This window comes from Galeopterus variegatus, unplaced genomic scaffold, assembly GCF_000696425.1.
Source record: "Galeopterus variegatus unplaced genomic scaffold, G_variegatus-3.0.2 Scaffold984, whole genome shotgun sequence".
NCBI classification, from domain to species: Eukaryota; Metazoa; Chordata; class Mammalia; order Dermoptera; family Cynocephalidae; genus Galeopterus; species Galeopterus variegatus.
The window spans coordinates 82,033-107,374 of record NW_007727095.1 but is presented as its reverse complement, the minus strand read 5'-3'; the positions used below and the strand labels follow the sequence as shown (position 1 = coordinate 107,374).

Genomic DNA, 25,342 nt, shown 5'->3' with positions numbered 1-25,342 from the left:
AGGCCTGGAGCCACCCAGGAGAGAAAGTAGAAGGGAGGAGGAGGAGGACTGGGGGCAAGCAAAAGGACCAATAAAAAGCAAAGAGAGGAGGAGGTGGGTGAGAGGGACATTTCTGGGGCATTGCTGGCCCTTGCAGAAGTGTGACATCTTGCTTGTCTGCCGAGTGCAGCACCACAGAGCAGGCGAGGCATGGACAAGGGCGAGGGCCCACACCTGGAAACTGACAGGAGGATGCTCTTCTTCTATGTGTTTCTGGATTTTCTAAATTATCTATGATAGAGATGTATCAGTTTGTGATTAGGACTTTAAAACAACACAGTGAAAAGGGGAAAAGACCAGAATGATGTAAAGTGTTAGCAGATATTTCCTCTGGGACGGGGGAGCTACTGGTGATTTTTGTTTAGTTTCTTTTCATGTTTCTGTTCTCTCCAAATTATCTAGAATGGGTATGAATGATTTTGATAACCACAGGAAAAAAATACAAGGGTGGCTTCCTCTGTCCTTAAAACAACAAAAACAAATGAGGCAAAGGAAGAGCGGCTGAGGAAAGTGAGGGTGGCAGGAGAGGCTGAGAGGTCAGGTAAGGAGCCAGAGGGCAGGGATGGGGCCAGGGGAGCGAGGGCCTGTCGCCTGCAAGCAGCCAGCTCTGCAGTGCGGCCCTGGCGGTCTGTCCTCCCCAGACCTCCCTCTAGCCTCTGCCTGTAGGCTTGCTGAGACCATTTAAATGGACAGACCTGGGATCCTTAATTCCAGAGAGGCTGCTTTAGAGGGCACTGTGGTGGGCTTATTTTGTGGTTGGTGCCTTTAAGGGAGGAGAGAAGGCAGAAGGAACAGGGATGGCCCATCCACACAGCTGGCAGCCAGGGCAAGGACCAGCCAGGAGCAGGAAGCGGCTCGTTAGCACAGGTGAGAGAACACCAGTGATAAATAAAGACTGCTTTATTGTCTCTCCCCAAAGTGCACAGTGGTTCTAACAGAGCTTCGCTCACCCTCAGGCAGGCTGGGGACAGGACAGAGGTGGAGCGAAGATAACATACTCAGGAGTAGAAAGGAGCAAGGTGGGGCTGGGATGTGCGGCTCAGACAGCTCTAGCTGCAACGAAGATGTCCTTGTAGCCCTTGATCTCCTTGACCTCGCTGCTGCTGATGAGGACCTGTAACTGGCGGGGTCCAGCTTTGATGGGGTAGAGCTCCAACTGAATTTGGATAGTCTCTCCAGCCACCAGAGTCCCAAGGCTGAAAGGCAAAAAGAGCCTGTTAGAGCCTTGAGGAGTAACTGCTTGGGTGGGTGCCCTGGTTTCTCGTCCTGGTGGGTAAACTCCCACCACTCCCCATCACCACCAAGCTCAACCTTTCCTGAAGAGGGTGGGAAAGTGGGGGCAAGGCGGCACCCTCCAGGAGGCTGAGGAGTGTCCTCTGACCACAAGGCACCCCTTCTCAGAGACAGCGAGAGAGGTGGAGGGACGGTGTGACTTACTCATTTGCTACCTGCCCATCAATGAGGCCACTTCCCTCCAGCACCATCGTGCAGTTACTGAGAGCCACTGTCAAGGTATTGGTGAGGGTGATACGGACTTGCAGCACCTTGTCCACCTCAGCCCTCTCCGACACCTGTGTGGAGAGAAGACAGAGATGTCGTGGGCAACTCGCCTCACTTCTGTACTGCTCTCCAATTCGGTTACCACTTTCCCCTTTCCCCCTGGTGACCATAGGGACAGGGACAGCTACTTAGAACTAAGATGCTACAGCTGGGAGAGAAGAATGTGAGCTGGGAGTACTTGAGATTAACCCGTATGCTGGCCTGTCTTAGAAAGTCACAACACTCCAAGCCACCACCAATCAGGGATTGGCCCCAAGTTGAAGCCTATTTCCCTTCCCATTACAAAGTTCAACACGTCCACTAGATTTCAACTGAAGTGCCAACTCTAATCGGTTAGTGGTGACTGGTAGGAATGCTGTGTTAAAAAGGATCCTGAGGATAAATCCAGAGTCAATGAGAGTTCTGACTGGTTAGTAGTGTCTGACTCAGGCAAGGGATAAGGAAGTGGTGTCATGTGTGCCACCCATGTACCATCAGTGATGTCATTCCACACTTTAGCTCATCAGTGAGGAAGCAATGAGACCAGAGTCCCATGGTGTGCTGATGGCGGAGCCAGGAACGACCCAGGTATCCCAGACCCCAGCCCAGGATCTTTCCCCGTTCAGCTACATCTTCATATACATCACAGGACACACTTGACTTTTTACAGGTGTGTTCAGGGCATCACTCCTGAGGTCTGTCATGGGGCAGCACAACCCTGGCCTGTGAGTGGGTGGCAAGGATTCTGTCCTCCTGGAGCCCCTGGGCCTAGCACAGTGCCAGCCAAATGATGGATATCAGTGAATGTGTGTTGACCTGAAATGGGCTCCAACCACCCAGATCATACTAGGGGCATATTCTGGATTAGCCAGACAATCAGGAAGGAAGAACACACCCTGACTTATCTGGAATTCAAACAAAAGAACCAAGTCCCCATACCCTAATGAGGGTGTCAAAGTACAACAGGTTAAGATAACTTTGGAATGCAGCATAGTCACACAAATCATCTCTATATCCCTCACCGATGGGGACCAGCCTACTTGACATCTGCTGTGTTTGCCTCGGGATGCTGGTGCAATCAGGACTCTGCTCCGGGTAATAGGCAGGGCCTTGGCCTCAGCACCAGGCTTGTGCCCGCACTTGCAATTCTGCCCACTGTTTGCCCCATCACAAAGACTGCCCGGCTTCATCTGGTCTGACACCTGACAGCGTGCCCAGGTGAAAACCACGGGGTGGGCCAGCTGCAAAGTCCTCAATTGCAGTCTACTTTTGTTACTGTCTTCTCTTTCAAGGGTACCCTAGGTAGTAATTTTAACCTGGTCTTTCCTATGTATAAAAAGTGTTGGTATCTGGTTATGTGAACATTGTGAATAATTTTTAATAGAACTTTATCTCAAGAAACAGCCTAGCTAAACTTCAGAGGTAGTAGAATATTACGTAGTGAGAGCAGTGGAGTTAGATCGCCTGGGTGAAAAATCTCAGTTCTACTATTTGCTAACCATTTGGTCCCAGTTTGCTTAATTCCTTTTTACTTCAGTATCATTTATTAAAAATAGTTTTTTTTTTTTGTCCTTTTTGAGACCGGCTGCACCGCACTCAGCCAGTGACCGCTGTGAACGCACCGCTCATCCCTATATAGGATCCGAACCCGCGGCGGGAGCGCTGCTGCGCTCCCAGCGCCGCACTCTCCCGAGTGCGCCACGGGCTTGGCCCCCAATTCCCATTCTGGGTGGGGTGGGGAGTGCGGCTGATGAAGCCATCAGGTGCAGAGCCAGGTTGGACTAGGCAGTGGGCAGGGCTCTCAGAGAGTGAGGGGAAGGTGAGGAAACGAGGCGTCAGGAAAGGAAAAGCCTGGTAAAAGGAGATGGGGCACCCACTTACCCTTTCTACACCTGTAATTCCTTCCTCACGCTGTGGCCTCACCAGCCACTCAGGCATCTGATCTCAAAATCTGAGGCTCACTTTTCATTCCTTTCCCTCTTCCTTGTCACCCATCTTATCAGCAATCACCTTTTGAATTTGACCTTGTGGTCTCTCAAATCTCTCTCCTCTCGCTGTGGCCTCACCAGCCACTCAGGCATCTGATCTCAAAATCTGAGGCTCACTTTTCATTCGTTTCCCTCTTCCTTGTCACCCATCTTATCAGCAATCACCTTTTGAATTTGACCTTGTGGTCTCTCAAATCTCCCTCCTCGACTCCATCTCCCAGTCACTGCCTTTCTTGTTTCTTTGAATTTGCAAAGCTATTTCTTTACTTAAAATGCCTTCATGTCCATCTCATTCTCTATACAGTGACTTCCTATGCATCCTCTGCAAAATGTCATCCCTTCTGAGAAGGCTTCATGTCCCACTCTGCGCTTTGTACCGAGCACTAGAGAACACACCACTCTGCACGTTAGTCATCAGCTTGGTGCCCAAGGCAGGGCCAGTGTCTTGTTTGCTGCTGTACCCCCAGCCCTGGGTTGGGTGAGTCAGAGAGCCCCTGGGCCCCACCTCTGCCTAGACACCTTACCTCAATAGACAAGTGGGGTGGCTCCAGAGAGATATCTTTTAGAAACAGCAGGGACCTCCCCGTCTCTTCAACCTTGGCGATGCCAGACACGCGGATCAGCTTTTCGTCTGTCAGCTTGTTTCTGTAGTTGTTGTAGGGCAGCAGGAGTGGCCACTGTATCTCTAAGCACAGACAAAACACATCCTGAGTCCAGGGAATGAGAAAGGGAGATGAGGGGAGAGAACGTGGATGTGTGGAGAGGAAAAATTACTTTTTGTGTGAGATAATACGTGTGTGAGTCTGTATGTGTGTCAAAGTGTGTCTGTGAGAGAGAGACAGACAGACCAAGTGCTTACCCTATGCAGACTGCCCCAGAGCTCACTGCCATGTCTCACCTGAAGGCAGACACCTTCTCAGGCCTGCCTCATACTCACCCTTCCCAAAGTCCAGGTTCAAGTGCACCATTTGCCTCCAGAGGGGCTCTCGGGTGGCACCCCCATGCAGCAGGGCCTGTGCACAGAAGCGCACCTCTAGTCCTATGGGCCCCTGAGGGCGGGCTCTGTCTGACACCCTCCGGACATGCAGCTTCAGCAGCAGGTCTTGGCCCCACTCGGGTGTCCTAGCCAGGTGAAGCTGCAGCTGCGCTGGCTGATCCTCAAAATCCCTGGAACTCAGTAGGTCCAGGAAGGGTGAAGAGGTCCTTTGGGGGCCCAGCATTTTCCGGGAAGCCTTCATGAATACAGACCGTTCCTCAGGAGATCCTGACACAAAGGGTAGACAGGAAAGACATCAGTGGGTAGGGGTGGAGAGGACCAGTGACCTTCTTGGGGAAGCAAGCCACTCAACATTCCCAGCTCCCCTCCCAGGTCTCCAACCACCTGGAGAGCAGCTGTGGGAGGTGGTGCAGCAGCGAGGCTGAGGACACGGGGCAGGTGCTGCTCTGAGCTGGCTTCACGTCCTTGCTCTGCCACAGGCCCTAACCTCTCAGTGCCCAGTTCTGTCACCTGTAACCAGGATGATGTCCACTTTCCTCGTAGAGTTGCCCAAAAAAGTTGGGTTAAGTGGGTTGCCAACTACCAGCACTCAGCACTGTTCTCTATCGATAATCTGCATCGCCATCATCGTCACTATCCTCATCCTCCTCCTCAGTTCTAAAATACATGCTCAGGCCTTTTAAATAGAGTTTCATCTCTTGCCCTCGGGGGCTACTCAACATTGAGTCTTAAACCAAACTTACTTCAAACTGTGGACTACTCTAGAGCAGTTACTGGTCCAGAAGCACTGTCCCCAGTGCTTTCTATAGATTAACTCATTTAACCCTCACAACAGCCCTCTGAGGTATTGTCATCCCATCTGACAGATGAGAGACTGGAGGCACAGGGATGGTAAGACTGTGTCCAGGTCACACAGCGGGAACATGGCAGAGCCTTGTTCAGTACTCAGGTGGCCTGACTCCACTTGAGCTCTTTCCATGGGACGTCTACAGGCCCGGGAGCACTTTCCCTCCTAAGCGTCCACCTCCCCCCTTGCCACCATCCCCACTGCCGTGGGCTTGGGGAGACTGTGGCGGGACCTGGGATAGAAATAAAATACAGACACCCCATTAAATTTGAATTTTGGATAAACAACAAATAATTTTTAGTATAGTATGTCACATGCAATATTTGGGACATACTTATACTAAAAATCACACCCAAATTTGAATTTCAGGTAAACAGTAAATAGTTTAAGTATGTCACATGCAACATTTGGGACACACTTTACTAATAATACATTTGTTTATCTGAATTTACTTGGAATTCAAATCCTATATTTTTATATGTTAAATCTGGCAACATTAGGGCCACTTGCCCAGGGTCCAGGAAAGCCTCTGGGAAGTTTGCCATGAGGAGGAAGTGATTAGGTGGCAATGACTTTAACCTAGGGCCATTCCCATTGGATGCAGCACAAAGGAGGTTATGCCTGCCCCCTTCCTGAATCTCCGGGACCCGGGCACCTTCTGGATACTTGTAGGAACTGGTGATGTTCTGGCGCTGGTCTGACCCCACCATCTTGGTGCTGATCTCCTTCCCAATGGAACTGGTGTTGTGTGCCAGGATTTCCCGAGCCTGGCCATCATCCCCAAACAGCCAAATGACTTCATCAGCGTTCACCTCAGCATACACAAAAGGGGTGTCATAGGCCAAGTGGATGTCCCCTTCCATGATGGCCTTCACAGAGGTGGGGCCACAGCAGAACAGCCCTGGGGAGGCAATAGGAGCTATAGGCATTGGCTGCTGACATGTGGGCCAAGGGAAGCTGGTCAGGGATGTGGGAGGTGGGGACAAAGGGTGGGCAGTGCCACTAATGACCCTCACTCAGGGACTGCCCTCCAGTTTACTAAGTACTTTTGTTCCTATTAGGTCATCTGATCCTCCCTCCACCCTGTGAAGCGGCAGTTACCATCATTTATCCACTTTGGAGGTGGGGAAACAACTGAGAGACCCGGTGTCTTGTCCAGCTGATCCCGCTGCCAGTGGCAGTTAGATTCTAGATCTGAAACTGTTTCTGCTATGACTTTGGGAAGAGCGAAGTGGGAAAATGCTGCCTCCTGCTCACATGGTGAGTCACCCTCATCGGTCTCCCCACGGAGCCCCGACCCTGGCACAGTGGTCCTCACACACCACTGCTGGTTTGCTGGGGAGTGGGGTCCAGAACCTGCCACCCATTGTATCCTGGTGGCAGATCTTTGCGAATCATCCAGCACTCATCCCAGACATGGAAGTTCCTGCAGAAGGGAGTAAGGAGACAAGGAGGTGTGCTTCCGAGGTTTTGCCTGGTACCAGACACCACGCTGAGTGTGTTGTTTCTTCTTCCTCCTCTTTTTTTTTTTTTTTTACTTCTTATTTGGAAGTAATTTTAAGCTTACAGTAAAGTTGCAAGAATAATATAAAGAACACCCATATACCCAATTCATTTATTAACATTTTGCCCCATTTGCTTTCTCTCAATATGGACACGAACACACACACACAGTGAGTATATACGGTGGATACATGGATATGGATATATGTATATAAACACACTGTATGTATTCACCGTGTGTGTATATATATCCATATCCATATTGAGAGAAAGCAAATTATATGTCAATATCTATATACATACACACAAACACACTTCATTGTGTATTACCTAAGATTAAAGATTTTCTCTTACAAAAACCCTGTACAGTTAATCAACCTTAGTACATATAATTTTGATATAATACTTTTATCTGATTTACTGTCTATATTTCAATTTTGTCAGTTGACCTAATAATGCCCTTTATAACATTTCTTTCCCACCCAGTACAGGATCCAGTCTAGGATCACACACTGCATTTAGCAGTCCAGAATTTTTTGTCTTCTTTGACCTTGGAACAGTTCCTCAGCCTTTCTTTTATTATATTGACATTTTGAAAACAGTGTTTTTTTTTTTGTTTGTTTTTTGTTTTTTTTTTTTTAACCAGAGTAGCTCCATTTGGGGTTTGTCTGATGTCTCCTCATGATTAGATTCAGGTTATGCATCGCAGACAGAATTCTACGTAAGTGGTGCTGTATATCCTTCTCAGATATACCACTCCTTGAATCAGAGCCAATTCAGCTCTCTGAGAGAATGTCTGTGGATCCCAGTGCTTACCTGCACTGATCTCATTTAGCACTAACAACCCTGTGAAGTAAATGCTATCCTCATGTTACAGACAAGGAAACAGAAGCTCAGAGAGGGAGGGAGCTCCAAGGACAGCAGCAAGGTCGCACACAATTAGAAGAGGCTTCCCTGGAAGCTGGCTGGAAAAGGAAAGACAGAAAACTAGGTCTGGTGTTGAGCAGAGCAGACAGCAACAGGGGAAAGAGAACAAAGATACTCGAGTAAAGAGACACACAGACATGCAGACAGACACACAGACACACACAGATGCACAGGGAGGGAGTGGAAGCAGGGAGAGGAAGAAGTCAAGAGAGACTAGATGAGGCACACAGAGGCTCTGCCCCTGACAGGGGAAACAGTGGTGCAAACAGACTCGGAGGAGGAAGAGTAAGATGAATAAAGATTTTGAGGTCAGTGTTCAGAGGACACAGCTATTCATTTGCTTGATGCTTCAGAATGTTATCCCATTGTCTTCTGTCTCTGGAATAAGTCTGATCTGATGATCTAACTGGCAAGAACAGCTTCCTGGGTTGGGGAATTATTCTCTGAGTATCAGCAGCAATGTACAGGGCCATATCGCCTTGAGAGCCAGAGAGAACCAGGTCACAGTTTCCCTACCCTATCTGGAAAAGAGCAGAAATCTGTTCAAGAAAGTGCCCCTTACCATATTTTGTCTCGTTTCTGAGTTGGCAGCATCTCTGCATTTTGGTCGTAGTAGGTATCAATGGTCAAGTTCCCATCTGCATTGTGTGCAGAACGGAAATTGGAAACAACACGGGTTGGAACACCTAAGCATCTCATCACTAAAGAGAAGAAAAAGAACAGAGAATCACTGAGGTCATGTCAAGCAGAATTACTGTTTTCTCATGCATAATTTCTAACTTTCAAGCTGAAGGAGAGAAAGAAGCCAAGATTCTTGCAGATCCACACCTGCAACTCCTTTATTCCCAGAGCACCATGCCCAGGCCCAGAATCTTGCTGCTCACTTGCTCCATCAATAGTCTCCATTCCACAAGGAGAAATAAATCACTTGAGGGTCACTTAAAACAACAATTAATGGTAACTCAATTTATCATTTAGGGCTTTTTTTCACTCAGCAGCTTTCCAAGTAAAAACAGAGGACTTAAAAAATTTGATAATTAGAAAATTTAAAAAAACTTTAGGCCTATGCTGTAGCCAGTTTCAAAAGAGAAGCTGTGTGACCTTAGGTAAGTGCCTTAACTTCTCTGGGCCTTAGTCTCCTTGTGTGTAACAATATGAGGAGTTGGACCGGATGATTTTTAGTTCTGAAATTCTGGATCTGTAATTCTACTTAAAGACAAGAGTTAGGGGGAGTTAAGAAAGAAATTAAAGAAAGGGTAGAAAGGCAAGATAGGCTTCTAGATAGACAGCACAGAGACCATCTTTGATAAGGAAGCAGCTCCCTCTTGTGGCTTCTTAGAGTAGTGCTACAAAGGCTTTTTAAAGCTGAGTTAATATTTCACAGATCTAGTCACACAAAGCTTTTCACAAACCCTTAGCAGGCATGGGAGCTAGACCTGGGCGGCAAGTGGCTGGAGGCAGCTTGGCAGGGGGAAATCTCCTGGCTCAGTGGCCCCAGAACTGTAGGGTCTGGGGGGGAGGGGCTTGGAGGTGGAGCAAGGTTGTGGACCTAGCCTTTGGCTCATTCCAGGGTCTAAAGGCCCAAGGCCTCCACCATAACACCTACCTGGCCACTGCCCCAGGACCTCCCAGTGCAAGGCAAAATCGGGAATACTAAGTACCAGAATAGCCCTAGCCCCACTTCACAAACGAGCAAAGTGAGGTCACTTAGTTTGAATGCTCAGATTTAAACTTCTTCCCTGTCTGCTGCACCTGCACATAACTGCCAGGCTATGCCACCCCTCAGAAAAGTCTAGGACTTTGAGGGCTGGCCCGTGGCTCACTCGGGAGAGTGTGGTGCTGATAACACCAAGGCCCCGGGTTCGGATCCCTATATAGGAATGGCTGTTTGGCTCACTTGGGAGAGCCTGGTGCTGACAACACCAAGTCAAGGGTTAAGATCCCCTTACCGGTCATCTTTTAAAAAAAAAAAAAAAAAAAAAAAAAAAAAAAAAAAGAAAGAAAGAAAGAAAAGTCTAGGACTTTGTCTTTGCCCCTGTCTCTGTTCTCCCTATTCTGTGCTCCCCACTTCTCCAACGGAGTCCATCTGTTGTTAGGCAAGTGCTTATGGAGCACCACAGAGTAACAAGGCAGCCCTGTGTAAAGTACTTTGGGCCTTGTGTGGGGGAGACAGGCAGGCACCTCAGTACTCTCCATCTTTCCCTTGTCTTCACAGATATAGTCACGCATCGCTCAATAATGGGGTACATTCTGAGAATTGCATCATCAGGTGATTTCATCATGTGTGAAAGAATATTATGAAAAGCAACAGCAATGAATTTTACTATTATCTACACTGGCCACTAGTTGTATGAGTGTGGGCTCTCTAATTAATGTTACTTTGGGCCGGCCCGTGGCTCACTCGGTAGAGTGCGGTGCTGATAACACCAAGGCCATGGGTTCGGATCCCATATAGGGATGGCCGGTTAGCTCACTGGCTGAGCGTGGTGCTGACAACACCAAGTCAAGGGTTAAGATCCCCTTACCGGTCATCTTTTAAAAAAAAAAAAAAAAGAAAAAAAAGATAATTAATGTTACTAAGTCTCTCTGTGTCTCGCTTTCCTCACCTATTTAATGGGGATTAGAATAATACCACCCCCACAAACTTATGAAAATTAAATACCAGTACGGGTTATGTCTTGCACTAAGGAAGCAGTCAGTGAATGTTACCTAACTTATTAACTACTATTTTGCTATGAGGATGGGTGGGAAGCATTTTTAAGATGCAAGAATTCTAAGTAGACAACAACTTTTTCACTTGGGGTCAGACCTAATGTGTCAAATGGTTCGCTTTCTACCTTAAAGGTCTAAGCTGCCTTTGGGATGGTCACCCAAGGGTAAGCTAGGCACTCCTCCTCCACATATTTTGCTGTAGGTTTACTAGCATTAGCACAAACACATGAGTAATGTATTGTGCTACGATGTTATGACGGCTACAGCATACTAGAGACAGGAATTTTTCAACTCTATTATAATTTATGTGATCTATATGTCATCCTATATGTGATCTGTTGTTGACCAAAACATCATTATGTGGTGCATGGCTGTGATCTGATCACAGCTTTGCACTAAATTGGAAATAACTGATAATGCATAAAATGTTGGTGCTACTTAAGGGAAGTGAGCAGAGTAGCAAATCTCTAACTGCAACTCCTTAACGATCTCCCAGAGAAGCATTTGGGAGCTGCTGGCACTGCCAATGGCTGAAGTCAAGCTACTCCAGACCATCCTCTTACACCTCCAGCTTCCCCCAACCTGTTCCTGACTCCAGGCTCAGCTTGAGCTGACAAGCCTGAGCAGGGGGGCAGAAAGAAGCTGTTTGCCTCTGCTTGGGGACCACAAGCTCCCCTATCCAGGTGACCATTTTAATAGTCTAACTGCTCCATAGAGTAGACTGTGGAGTGACTGCAGCAGGTCCATCCCCCAACACACATGTGAATTGCAGGATTCTCAAGAGTGGAGTGTGCTGGGTAAGAGCCTGGGTGCCCACCATTCCCTAGCTGCAGGGCCATGGGCACGCTCCTGAGCCTTTATGAGCCACAGTTAACTTATCTGAAGATGGAGATAATCACAGCCCGACTTCAGAGGGTTATCATGAAGATGAAGGGATTTCCCTTCACTCACCAGTGCACATCACAGCTGCAAAGACCCAGCACTGTCCATACTTCACAGGCTGCCCGCCCCTGGCCAACCACTGCCGCAGGATGGCCACGCTGCCGTTCCACTCCAGAGGGCTGACTCCCCTGGAGTAGTCCTCTCCCCAGTTCCCCTGCAGTACGCCGTTGTCATCATTGCTGTTGATCTGCAAAGGGCAGGCAGGTGGGTTTCCACAGCACCTGAGGGAAGCCCAGCCTGTCTTCAGACAGGGGCAGGAAGTTCTGTCCTTACCATGGCGCTCACTACCCGGGACACGTACACCACGTCGTTCCGCTTGGAATAGTCTTTGGATGAGTTATTTAAGAAGTACAGGCTCTTGTTCAGGATCTCAAAGCAGATATCTATGATGTCCTCTTCAAACTTCCAAGTCATTTCAAGAGAGAACAAAGGGAAGAGCAAAAATGTCTAGAACTCTGAAACTCCAAGTCACTAACAGACTTTTAGGGATGGTATATATGTGGCAGGGGGCAGGGGTGGCCTTCAAAGAGCTTCTAAATCAAATTGGGAAAGTATTGGATCAGAATTCTGAAAAACTAAACTATGTGGCTCCGACAGAAAATAAAAACGATTCAAAAAGTGAGAGATCCCAGGTGGCTGAAGGGATTGAGAAGGCTTTTGGAGCCAAGGGACTCTGCAGGATGGGGTAGCCAGGAAGAGAGGAGAGTGGGCGTGATTACCTGAGGTCTCTGAGCATGGTAGGTACCAGGGTGTTAGTGTCCTAACTAACGACTTGTGCGAGCAGGAAAAGACCCGCTGGACAAGTAGAAAGCCAGGCAGTAGAGGAGAGGGGGAATATTGTGGAGAGCGCTGAAATCAGGTAGAGGAACTCAGAGCTGACGCTGCGGACACTGGAGAAGCCAGGGTAGGCTCATGATACATGTTCACAGAATGTGCTTACGACATATGTCGCTGAAATCAGGTAGAGGAACTCAGAGCTGACGCTGCGGGCACTGGAGAAGCCAGGGTAGGCTCATGATACATGTTCACAGAATGTGCTTACGACATATGTCGCAACCCTTTTGGCTGCCAAATGCATGGGTATTCACCTCGGTTTCAAAAAAATTTCACAAGTTGCCATAGTTGGAGAACAAGGAAAATGTGATCTTCCTGCTCAGCAAGGCTCCTGCTTCTCCCGAGTCTTGCCTCCTGGAGTTTGTAGACAGGGCTGAGAGGGCCATGGCAGGACGAGAGAAACTACACTGGCCATGGCTGGTGGTTGAGAGAGGAAACATTGTCTACAGCCAGAGTCCTCCTCTGTGCACTGACCGGGTATTTGATGTTATATAAGATTTGCTGTTCATTTTTTTCAGTTACTATAATGTATTGGGGTTAAGTTTCTTAGAAAGAGTCATTATCTTTTAGAGCTATATTCTGAAGTATTACTGGATCAAATGATATGGTATCTATAATTTGGTTTTTTTTTTAAATTCCAGTGGTGAAATGGCAGAAATGGAGGAGTATAGATCAGGGATGGGCAGACTTTTTCTGTAAAGGACCAAATAGTAATTATTTTAGCACTTGCAGGCCATAGGGTCTCTGTCTCAACAACCAGCTCCGCCACTGTAGCCACAGACAATATCTAATGAATGAGCCTAGCTGTGTTCTAATAAAATATTATTTATGGACACCAAAATGTGAACTTCATACAATTTTCACATGTCACTAAATATTATTCTTTTAAAATTAGTTTTCAACAATTTTAAGATGTAAAAACCATTCTTAGTTTGTGGGCCATTCAAAACCAGGCAGCAGGCCACACTTAGCCCGTGGGCTATAGTTTGCAAACTCCCGGTATAGAAGAAACAAGATTCACCACAAACAGATCACTGTGAGATCGTATTGAAGCTGAGTGCTGGGTACATGGTGGCTCAGTATAGTAGCCTGTCTACTTTGATTATGATTTAAGTTTTTCATAACACAGTATTAACAACTAAAAGGAAAGGCATCTCCCCTTCCTTGCTCCTCTCACTGGTTGGGAAATTGGCCCAGCAGCTTACACCATGACCTCTGTTAGTGACCCTTCATGAGCTAACTCAGTTGTCTAGGGACCAGCCATAAAAAGCCCACCATAGGCCCACCTTCAGGTGATAGTGTTACCTGCCCGTAGTTCCAAGGCCAGGAGGTGATGAATCTTTCATGACCCTTGTAAATAAAACCATAATCCCTCATGATATACTCCTGCAGCAGTATTTCACTTGGCAGGTAAACGTCATCCTCTGAGCAGTTAAGAGTAGTAGAGAGGGCAAAAAAACAATTTTATTTTAAAAAGTTTTTTAACAAAATTAAAAAACAGTAACTACAGTATCTTTCTGGAAAACAGGAGTAGTAGCCAGTGCATTGATAGCAAAAGAAATTAAGACTGGACCTCCTTAAAAGTCTACTCTGTGCATTTCTAGAGACCAGTAATATAATCTACACATTAAAAAATAATAATTTTCTTTTCCTGATTGTAGAAGTGACAAGCTTATTGTGGAGATTTGGAAAATATAGATGGATGGAAAGAAGACAACGAAAATCACTCATTCCCACCCCTCAAGGACACCCACTATCACATTTCGGTGTACTCTGGCCACTCTTTCCATGCACTTTTATTTAATACAATCTGGATTATATTGTGTTCCATTTCCTAAGCTATTTCAATTAACATCACACAATGAATATTTTTATCATGCCATTAAAAATTCTTTGTAAAGATGATTTTTAGTAATATATTGCATAAATACACAGTGGTTTATCTTCTGGTGTTTCTCAAACGAACTTCACAGAATGTTCCCAATGGATTAGGTTAGCATTATAAGCTGTGAGCAAGTCCTACCTGCACTCCAAGGGTTAAAAAGCAGAATGAAAGTCCCCAGTGGGTAAGTCACACTGTGACTTTGGCCCTGAGAGAGCTCTATCTTCAGGGTGTAGTGGCCAATAACTGCATTGGCTGGCGTGAAAAGGGAGACTTGGAGAGAGTTGGAGTGAATGGTGAAGTCAGAAGCACTCCAGACATTCCCACGTCGGGTGTGGGTGAGTAGGAACGTGGCTCGGGTCCCCAGCAGTTCTGTGGGTTCAGGTCCTGTGTAGGAGAGAATGACCCCACAGCGAGGCTCAAAAATCTGTGTGGTATATGATTCCAGGGGAACTGGAAGGACCCATACCTTCTCCCACAACTTGCTAATCCTTTTGGTTTAAGTCTTTTACTGCCACTGGGTGTCCTTGGGCAAACCACTTAAGACTTCTGGGCCTCAGTTTTTTAAATCTGTAAAATGGGGATCATAACAGTACCCACCTGAAAGTCTTGATAGGGGGATGAAATGAGTTGATGTGTGTGAAGTTTTGGCACAGTGCTTGTGTATTTAAAGGTTGGCTACTATGGTCACAACTTCGCAGTTTGCTGAGTTGGCCAAATCTTTCCTTAACAGCACTAACAGGGCATAAGTATCCTGGGGGTCCCTGGAGATGAGGGGAGGGCAGCTCAGAAAAGAGAGGCAGGGCCCCTGCAGGTGAACTTTGCTAACGCCCCTACTTTAAGGGAACTCGAGGGTCTTGGGGGCAGGGCAAACTCACCAGTCTCAGCCACAAAGGTGATGTCGTCGGTCTGAGACTGGAAGGGTCGGTTAAAGCTCAGCTGGAGTTTGAAGATCTGGCCACGTCGAACGATGAGCCGCTTCAGGCCCATCTCCTGTGTGTGGTGCTCTTTGTTGTTCCTGGAGCTCTGCAGGTCAGTGGACCTAAGCTCCAAGGCTGCCCCTAGGGGAGAGGAGAGGATGAGTCACTGCCCTGCTGTGACTCCCTGGGCTCGAGCGTCCCCTGACACTTCTCAATCATTTCTGTGGCACATGGCTCTGACTGAGGTAAGATTCCTGTCCAATTCTTAGCCTTCCTGCCACCCTGCCCCCTAATTTCAGCAGACGCTGGCCAAGGAATGGGAGGAGCTTGATCATGATGACCTCCACGCTTGGACCCAGAGCCACAGGGCTTGAGGATTGGGGTCCCAGAAAGCAAACTGATTTCAGAAAACTGAAATGTAACTCCTGACATGCCATTGCATTTTGTCAACAATCTTTCTAAAAGTTACCCTATTATCCTGCTGATGTAAGAATAAACATATTAGAATTTTGTGTGAATTAAGTCAGTGAGCTGACTGGAGGTGGAAACCTCAGCTGCAGGGCAAGTCCCCGCTTTAGGATTTGGCAGAGGGAGGGATGCGCCATTCAGGGTTACTTGTAATTTACTTCTTGCTCTCAGCCATGGTCCTGGTCCATGAGGAGGGCATTGACTGTTTCCTGAGGTGCTACTGTATGTGTACACCTAGTGTATGGTGGTAAAACTCTCACAGTACAGTGGGCAAGTGTGCAGGCTCTGGAGTGACCCAAGTCCACCATCGTGGCTGTGAGACCTCATGCAAGTTACTTAATGTCCCTAGATATCCATGTCCTCATCTGAAAAATGGAGACAAAAGCATTTCTACTTCATAGGATTCACGTGGGCATTAAGTGAGGATATACTGTGGGAGGACCTTAGCATCATGTCAGGTGCAGAGCGAGCACTCAATAATTATTAGCCTCTCCTCATAGCAGTAATAATGCAGCCTCAGATTGCATTTGGTGTGGTATTTTTGCTGGCGATATTTATATTGCATTTACCGTCAACAAAGACCCATTCGGTCTTTCTCCTAGTAAAACATCAATTTATCTCAGTAGTTCTCAACAGAGGAAATTTTATCCCCTGGAGGACTCTTGGCAATGTCTGGAGACATTTTTGGTTCTTGTGACTAAGGGGAGAGGCTGCTATTGACATCTAGTGGGTAGAGGCCAGGGACACCGCTCAACAGTATCCTAGAAGAAAAACTTATGTTTGCTCCCATTTACATTTGTGCCATTTACATTTTGAACTTCCACATAGTTTCTTCATGTTTTTGCATTTTTCCTACATGTCTGGACTTTTTGAAATCTAATCTTTCACCTGAATGCTTTCCTTTGCCATCTGTGGACTGGCTAACTTGTCTTCCATGTCTTCATCCAAGTCATTATAAGATGGTTCTAAGCATTAGGGCTTAAGTCAGAGGCCAATGGAGTATGGTCAGAGCTTTCCTCCAAGTTGACACTGAGTCAGTAAGAAATACTCTTTGGGTATAGTTGTTCAACTGTGACTGCGACTACATCTAATTCTTCAAATAAAGAAGTTGAATTAGATGTTTTAAAATTTCCTTCATGTCTAAAATCAAATTCAGCTTTCCCATAAAATTTGTCAAATGTCTGGCTGAAAACAGAGTGTGCACAATGGTTCCCTGGCCCTTCTTTTAGTAATAATCTTTCCTTCAGGTAGATTCATCAAAGGTGAATTACTGGATCAAATGGCACAAAGTTTTTAAGCTTCTTGATGTAACTGGGGCATTTAAATAGATATTTTATTGGAACCAGAAAAGTCAGGGGAATATCTATGATAGGTGCTTTGAGTTATTTAACAGCATTATTTTTATTGAAACATAATTGAGCATACATATTTGTGGGGCTCAGAGTTGAATATCAATACCTGTGTACAATACATAATGATCAAATCAGGATGATTAGTTTATTCATCATTACAAAATGTCATCATTCTTTGTGGCTCTTAACCAATTTCCCACTAATCTCCCTTCCTCCTCCCATACCTTTGGTAACCATAGTTCTGTTTTCTCCTTTTGAAAGTTCAATGTATTACTGTGATTGTTGTATCTTTTTCTTTCTTTTATTTATTTATTTGTCTATTTTTTAAATCCCACTTATGAGTGAGGACATGTGGTATTTCTTTTTCTGTGTCTGGCTTATTTCACTTAACATAATTTCCTCCAGGGTCATTCATGTTGCTGCAAATGGCAGATTTTCATTCTTTTTTTTTTTTTAATGGCTGAGTAGTATTCCATTATGTATATATATACCCCATTTTCCTTATCTAATCATCCATCGATGCACATTTAGGTTGATTCCATATCTTGGCTATTGTGAATGCAGGTATGCCCTCAACATGATGATTTCCATTCCTCTGGGTATATACCCAGTGGTGGGATTGCTGGATCATATGGCAGTTCTATCTGTAGTTTTTTTTTGTTGTTGTTGTTGTTTTTTTGTCTTTTTGTCTTTTTCCGTGTTCGGCAACGGATCGCAACCCTCAGTGCTGCCCCCGCACCAGACCGGGGACCGGCAACGGGACCGCAACCCTCGGCGCCGCCCCCGCGCCTCGCTCAGCCAGTGAGCGGGAACCGGTCTGCATGTGGGATCCGAACCCTCGAACGGGAGCGCCGCCGCGCTTCCCAAGCGGCGCACTTATCCAGTGCGCCACCGGGCCGGCCCATATCTGTAGTTTTTTGAGAAACTTTCATACTGTTTTCCATAATGACTATACAAATATTCATTCCCACCAACAGTGTAGGAGGGTTCCCCTTTCTCCACATCCTTGCCAGCATTTGTTATTCTCTGTCTTTTTGATAACAGCCAGTTAACTGGGGTGAGGTGACATCTCAGTGTGGTTTTGATTTGCATTTCCCTGATGCTTAGTGATGTTGAACATTTTTTCAAGTGTCTGTTGGCCATTTGTGTATCTTCCTTTGAGAGATATCTATTCAGCTCCTTTGCCCATTTTTTAAAATAAGGTTACTTGTTTTTTCACTATTAAGTTGCTCAAGTTCCTTCTGTATTCTGGATATTAATTCTTTGTTGGATGCATAGTTTGTAAAAATTTTCTCCCATTCTGTAGGTTGTCTTTTCACTCTAAGTTATTTAACAGCATTTTTTAACTTCAGGTTCAACCCATTAGTAGTTTATAAAATCAATTTAGAGAGAGGTAATCAATATTAAGAAGATAGAATAGAATAGAAAATATCACAATGCATCACACATAGGAAGAGAAAGGGTAATTTTATATGTAACTGTGTGTAGTGGATTGAATTATGTCCCCCCAAAACTCATTGAAGCTAGAATTGTGTTCCCCAAGTTTTATGTATTAGAAACTTAGCCCCACTGTGACTATTAAGAGGGTGGCGAATCTTATTATGGTAATTGAAAGTTGGAGCCTTAAAGAGGTGATTGGATTGTATGACTGTGCAGTAGTGAATGGATTAAAAATGGTGGTCAGGGGTGTGGTTCTGAGGGCTTTAAAAGAGGAGGGTCTCTCTCTCTCTCTCTTCCTCTCTGCTTTCTCTTCTTCCATCATCTTGCAGTCTGAGACCCCTAGGTCACTGTTGCCACCACCAGATGGACTTTGGACTTCCCAGTCTTAGAAACTGTAAGGAATAAATTTCATTGTCTTCATAAATCACCCAGTTTCAGGTATTCTGTTATAGCAACACAAAACAGACTACTGCGTAAACCATGGTCATAGTCAAAAGTTTGAAAGCAACTGACCTAAGTCCTTTTGGAAACTAGTTGCATCTCATTTGTTCCCAAGGAGCCTAAAATTTCCATACCAGGACCTCTGAGCCTTCACAGGAAGCCTCTCCATCCCATACATAACTCTCAGTGGCCTTCCCACCCTGGAAGATCATATATCCAAAAGACACAGTGAAGAACATATAGGAACCCACAGGAGGGAACAGGATTTGGGGCAGCCTTTACCTGGCTACTGTTCATAGCTCAAAGCATAGTTCCAAAGGACAGCCAACTCATTTTTCCCTTTACCTGTGCTTCTCTCACTTTGGAAAGGAAAGGAGAGAAGGAAGAAGGAAGGTGTTTTCCTCTCCATGCCCAAGGTTGCAGTGAATGCAGAAAATTCATTTTCTACTGGACACTCAGGTTTTCTTTTTTATTCCATGTAATATAATTATGCATTTGGCTCACTGATATTCCCTTCATGCCAAGGATAACAATGACTTAAGAAAAGGAGGGGCTTTCAAGGGAGCAGGAAAAGAAAGGCAAGAGGATCAGGAAGAGGTTCAACGAAGCAGGAAACCAAGCAGAAGCAATGAGTAAAAACATGTCAGCACCCACAAGGCCATCTTGACTTGGCCACACTCCCACCAGTTAATGACATGAGTAAGAGGAGAGAGGTAAGCCACAGCCACAAGACTCCTGGCACTCGTCTGACTAATACAAAGACAAGGGTATAAAAGGATCAACATATATCCAGATGTATTATCAGCCTTTGAAAGAAAAAGGAGACATTAAAACTGCCGTCTGCCTGTGATGAGCTCTGAGACGCGAAACTGCTGTCCTCTGAGAGACCAAAACCTGAGACAGCCCTGCTCTCCAGGGTGGCTTCATCTCTCTACTCAGATCTTGGCTCGGTGTAGCCACCGCAAAAGGGCTTCCTTTGGCCCCTAAATTCGATGCTCCACTTCCCACCACCTGATCCCTTGCTACCACACCTCCTCTCTATTTTCTGCAGACCACTTAATAGTATCTGGAATTAGTTCCACAGAAGCAGAGGCCTCTGCCACCTTCTTCAATGTGGATACTCTATGCTTAGAATGGAGCATGGTTCCTAATTACAGAGAGCTATGGCTAATGTTCACAGAATACTTACTACATGATAGACACTGTTTGGAGCATTTTACATGTCTGAAACTATTTATGTTCTCACAACCACTCTGTGATGGGAGTGTTAATGTTGTTCCCAACATGCAGAAAGGTGTGGGGCAGAGCAGGTATTCAAACCCTGGTATGGCTCCAGATCTGCCCCCTTAACCTTCACAATCTCCTGCCTTCCCTGGTGGGTTCTCAGCGATGTTTGCTGAATGGATAGATGCAGGTGTGCGTAAAGTGCCAGGAGAACAGCCCAGCACGAGGGCAGTGGGGCTGTAGGGGAGGAGAGGGAGAAAAGTCTGTCTGCGAGGGCAGCAGGGCCAGGATGAGGAGGGGCTGGACCCCAGGCCAAGATGCTGCTCTTTGATTCAGTAGTGACGGGTAGATCTATCCCTGATGGGGATAAAATGTTACACCTTTCTGAGGGCAATTTGTCAATATTTACTACAAAATCAAAGAAAGCCTTAAAACATAAATAGCTTTGATGCATAAGTTGCTCTTCCAGGAATATTTTCTAAGAAAATCATCATTTGTGTACAAAAATGTAAGCATAAGGATGTTCGGTGCAACCCACATCCTACAATCAGATTTGGATCTGTAAACCTTATTCCTCCCATCTGATGTAACCAACAAAGAGGGCACCCCAGAAATGACAAAAAAGAACCAAGAACAGGGGGAAATAATTCAGGAGATATTAAAAAGTGAAATAAAAAAAGACTGATTAAGAGTATGTTACAGATTATTTTTAGGTGGTGCAATTATGGGAAATTTTTATTTCCCGTAAGTGTTTTGGTGTTTCCCAGGCTTTTTCTTTGATCATGTGTTCCTTTTCCACTGAGGGGAAAGTGTTGTTTTGAGTCAAGGCAGGTTTTTGAGCAGGAGTGACAGATCAAAGCTGTACTTTAGGATTAATTCAGCTTTGGTGTTTAGCCCAGACTAGAGGGGAAAAAAGACAAGGGTGGGGAGGGCAGTTGGAGCTCTGTCGCAATAATCTAGGCTGAAGGCTATTGAGGACCTAAACGCACCAACATATCCATCCAAACTTCTTTCGTCCAAGCCCATAAATAAACTCTACTTCACTCATTGTGGCCTCCAAATAGCCCATGTCCAGCTCCGCCTCTGGATGGCCTCTGCCCCTTCCCTAGTTTCTTTGTGTCTCCATTGTATTGCTTCTTCAAGCAAAACTCAGCGTCAAGTTTTCCTCCATGAAAGCTTTCCCAAGCATTTCAGAACATGGGGATATCTTAGCACCTGCAACAATAGTTTTATATCTAACAAGTATTTACTGAGTGTTATTAATCTCCAGGCTTTATATGCATTATCTCCTTCCATTCCTACAACTATCCAATGAGATATTATCAACCCCATGTTACAGATGAGTAGAAAGATGATTAGTGAGGTTAAATAATTTGCCCAGTGTCATCTACCTAGTAGGTGGCAAAATTGGCATTTAAACCTAGACAATTTGACTCCAGAATTTAGCTCTTTACCTCTGGCCAGTGGTACTGATCTGGAGGTTTTCAAACTTCTCTTTCCTAAGTAAGTGAATATTGAGCTTTCTTCAAATAAAAACATAATTAACAGACCTAAGAGGAGCTGCTGTGGTGGAAGAATTGGGCGGGGTCCTCTGCCTTACCCCTGCCCCCAGGCTTCTCTGTAGAGCCCCGGGGGTCTGAAGAACACAAAGAAAACCACAGCTCCATCTCAACCTCCTCATCCTAAAATGCCAAAAAGGACAAAAACCCTAAGGTAGCTCAGCAAATCAGGACAGAACCTGCTCCAGCACCCATCTGATCTGACTCCCTGCTCTGCAATTTCTTAGACTCTGAACCACTTATTTTTTAGCTAATCACTACCATGCTGTTTCTTTGAAACATTAGTTTCATTTAGTAGTGTCTACATGATTAACTATATTGTTTGACTGTTTACATTCAATACCCAGCAATTCAAACAGCTGCTGGCAGAAGTGTTCTCGGCTAGCTGAATGTGTTAAATCCTTATGTCTTTCAGGATTAATATTCATAACATAAAAGTTGCTATAAATATTAAGGAGAAAACAGTCTTGCTATAATCACAGAAATGCAAGCTAAAACAATAATGAGATCCATTTTTGATCCATTCAAAAATATATAAAAGCATAACAATAACCTATTTTATTAAAGGTATATAGAAATGAACTGTCTCATATAGTGATGGTGGGGATGTAAATTCATACATACTTTTAAGGGAAAATCAGTTGATATCCATCAAAACTTAAAGTGGATATTGCCTTTGATCCAACAGTTGTTCTTGTGGAAATCTTTCAAATGAAAAATATTTGCATACACATGCAAAATTATATCTACAGGGACATCCATTGCAGCAATGTTTACAAGAGCAAATGTTAGAAACAATCTAAATGTTCACTAATAGGCCGGCCCGTGGCTCACTCGGTAGAGTGCGGTGCTGATAACACCAAGGCCACGGGTTCGGATCCTATATAGGGATGGCCGGTTTGCTCACTGGCTGAGCGTGGTGCTGACAACACCAAGCCAAGGGTTGAGATCCCCTTACCGTTCATTTTTAAAAAAAAAAAAAAAAATACAAGCTGGAAGTCTTGGTAGTGTCCACATGGAGTTAGGTCTGCAGGCTTGCCGAATGCCAGAGCTATGGAAGCCTGGGAGCCTCCACCCAATTTCAAAGGATATATGGAAAAGCCTGGTGACCCAGGAAGAGATCTGTTGCAGAGGCAGTCACTGCAGGCATCCTTCACTAGAGCAATGCCAAGAGGAAACGTGGGGTCAGAACTGCAGCAGAAAATCCCCACCAGGGCCACGCCTAATGGAGCCATGAGAGTGGGACTGCCATGGAGACCTCAGAATTGTAGAGCTACCAGATGCAACACCAGCCTGTGAGAGCTGAAGCAGGAACTGAGAACAGGAAAGCCATAGGAGTGGAGCTGCCCAAGGACTTGGAGGCCCAACCATTTATTAAATAAACTGTGCTTATATGCCCAGAATGGAAAACAAAGCTTCATTACAAATTTTTGATAGACTACTATGCACTGAAATGAAAAGATTTCCAAGATATATGATTAAGTTTTTCTTAACAAAGCAAGTATCAGGTAATACATATTATATAATTTCATTTGTGTAAAACAAACAATTTTATATAATCTGGTATTATTTGGGAGCAGCTGGTCAAGTTGTTAGCAGTGCTTTCCTACGGGGAAGAAGCAGGATTGAGAGTAAAGGGGGACTTGGGCTTTTTTTTATTCTAATGTATGAACTTTTTACAACAAGCATATATTTTTATGCGTTACTTATTTAATTAAAGTACACTATTTTAAAAGATAATGTAACATTTTAGGCTTACTCTAGTTGGGGATAACTGAGGGGAAAAAATACTCTAGAATTTAGAACAAAAATACCCTGACATCCAGCACGTGAACAAGCCTCTGGAGTCTTCTCTATTAACCTCTGGCTTGTATTAAAAAACCACTTGCATCTCTAATTTCTAACACTTTCTATGATGTATGATTTAGAACACGATTTAAAGTAATAGGTAATCTGTGTTTATGGCAGGCCCCATGCATCCGCCAGGTTGGCCCAGCCTGCAGGGCCCTGTTTTCACTCCCAGCAGAGCAGCAGCAGGGGTTCTGAAGGGATCCAAACAGGGGCCTGAGCTCAGGAGCAGGAGCGGCAAGTCTCAATGAGGAGCTAAGAGCCTGAGGAGAAGCTGGGTGAAAGAAAGGTCTAGTATCCGAAAGGGGTCTTCCTGAGCTTGAGGATCAGCCACAGAAATGGCCTCCCCAGCACCAAAGGGCATCTAGTGGCAGGGGCCAAGATCTTCGTGGGCCTCATCACACTTCCCAAGGCCATTCCAGCCCCAAGACTTTAAAGAAAAGAGTGCACACGGTTTCAGAAAGAAAATGAATTGGCTGTATGATTTGTGCCCCAAGGTCCGAATGAAGGTGGGGGACATGACGAAAGAGTCAGATTACACAATGAACCGTCAGCCATCAATTCAGGCTCCCCTGTCTCTTCTGTTCACCCCCTACCCTCTCCACCACCTCCGCTCTCCTCAGAAAAGTTAGATTCCCAGTACTCACCCTGAGCCATCTCCCTCCTTCTCCTGCCGGCCAAAGCCCTTCAACTAGTCAGCATTAAGATTCTGACCTAATTGCCTCTCTGAGCACTTACAATCATCCTCCTAGAACCTTCCCTTCCATCCCAGAGTCGGGTGGGGCTGCAACTTCCTCCTCCTCCTCCCACTCCTCTTAAATTTCCCGTTGTTCCAGGTGCATCTTAGCTTAAGGACAGGAGCTTCTGCCTTAAGCCTTTAAAAAATTTGCTGAGGGATTTGTTTCTGTGGCCTTGTTTTTAAGCTGAGAATGAGAAGACTCCCAAATGATGTGGAAGGCAAAGCTTGTTTCAAATCTGTCCTTTGCACCTCTGTCACTTGAAGCTTGGGACCCAATTCAGTCTAAGTCAGCTCAGTCTGGTATCGCCTGACAGTGTCAGACAGGAATGAGTAAGGGACATCGCTGCCCTGAGGAAGGTCATAGACAAATAGTCATGAAAAAGGGTTTGTACAGCCCATTTGGACCTGGAGAGCTTTGCATCTTAGACAGAAAACAAGGCACATTGCAATGGTGAATCATAATGTTGTCGGTTAAAAGCAAAGTTGAAGTTTCCAATGACAAGAGAAAATGCCTATGATATGATGTTAACTGGGGAACAGAAGTAGGATACGAAAACAGTGCAGCTTATCTCGACAGTGTAAAAAATATTATCTACACAGATAGACCCATTTAAAAAGATGGAAGAAAATATAACAAACTATGGTTGTCTAAGAGCATTGAGATTGTGAATGATTCTGATTCTTTTTTATACTTTACTTAATTAAAAAAAAAAATCCACAGGGGGAGTATGAGATATTTTTAGTCAGGGAGGAAAAAAACATTTTTTAAGAGAAAGTGAGAAAAGGAGTTGGAAGACCATGGCAGAAGATCTGGACATACATGTGTGTTTGCCAAATACAAAGTTTAAAGAAAGAAGCAGAAGTGTCCATTCGACACTCCTGGAGGAGGAATTTAGTATGATCAAAGAATGAGTGCTGCAGAGAAAACATAAAGCAATTTACACATTTACTGATCATTGTCAAAGGTGTGTAAGAGGTGCCTAATTCCCTGGATTAATCTGTGTGATTCATCACAAATTCCTACACCTATTGTAACCAAAGCTTTCTGTCACATCTCCTGTCTCCTTAAATGTGTTGGGTGTGTTTGGGAAATGGTCCTCAGTCAGACACATTAAACTCACTCATTACCAAGTATCTACGA

General features: G+C 45.2%; 1 protein-coding gene across 1 annotated transcript; it reads right to left on the bottom strand.

The window, feature by feature from the left end:
• Positions 1 to 925: 925 nt before the first annotated feature.
• TGM7 (transglutaminase 7) lies at positions 926 to 24,124 on the bottom strand. Its single transcript, XM_008574017.1, has 13 exons — positions 24,110 to 24,124; positions 15,089 to 15,271; positions 14,352 to 14,597; positions 13,634 to 13,752; positions 11,768 to 11,896; positions 11,504 to 11,681; positions 8,403 to 8,541; positions 6,733 to 6,836; positions 6,066 to 6,311; positions 4,504 to 4,830; positions 4,091 to 4,251; positions 1,477 to 1,610; positions 926 to 1,235 (listed from the first exon to the last, which is right to left on the bottom strand). Exons 1-13 carry the CDS (start codon positions 24,117 to 24,119, stop codon positions 1,079 to 1,081), a joined length of 2,133 nt encoding a protein of 710 aa, XP_008572239.1. The 5' UTR covers positions 24,120 to 24,124; the 3' UTR covers positions 926 to 1,078.
• Between the last annotated feature and the right edge of the window lie 1,218 nt (positions 24,125 to 25,342).

Bases quoted from the DNA above. Each gene is read 5' to 3' on its own strand.
- TGM7 (XM_008574017.1), bottom strand. The intron at 13,753-14,351 runs GTAGGACTTGCT...TTAACTGCTCAG, and splicing joins TTTTAACCCTTGGAGTGCAG to AGGATGACGTTTACCTGCCA. The intron at 1,611-4,090 runs GTAAGGTGTCTA...CTCTCCACACAG, and splicing joins CACCCCACTTGTCTATTGAG to GTGTCGGAGAGGGCTGAGGT.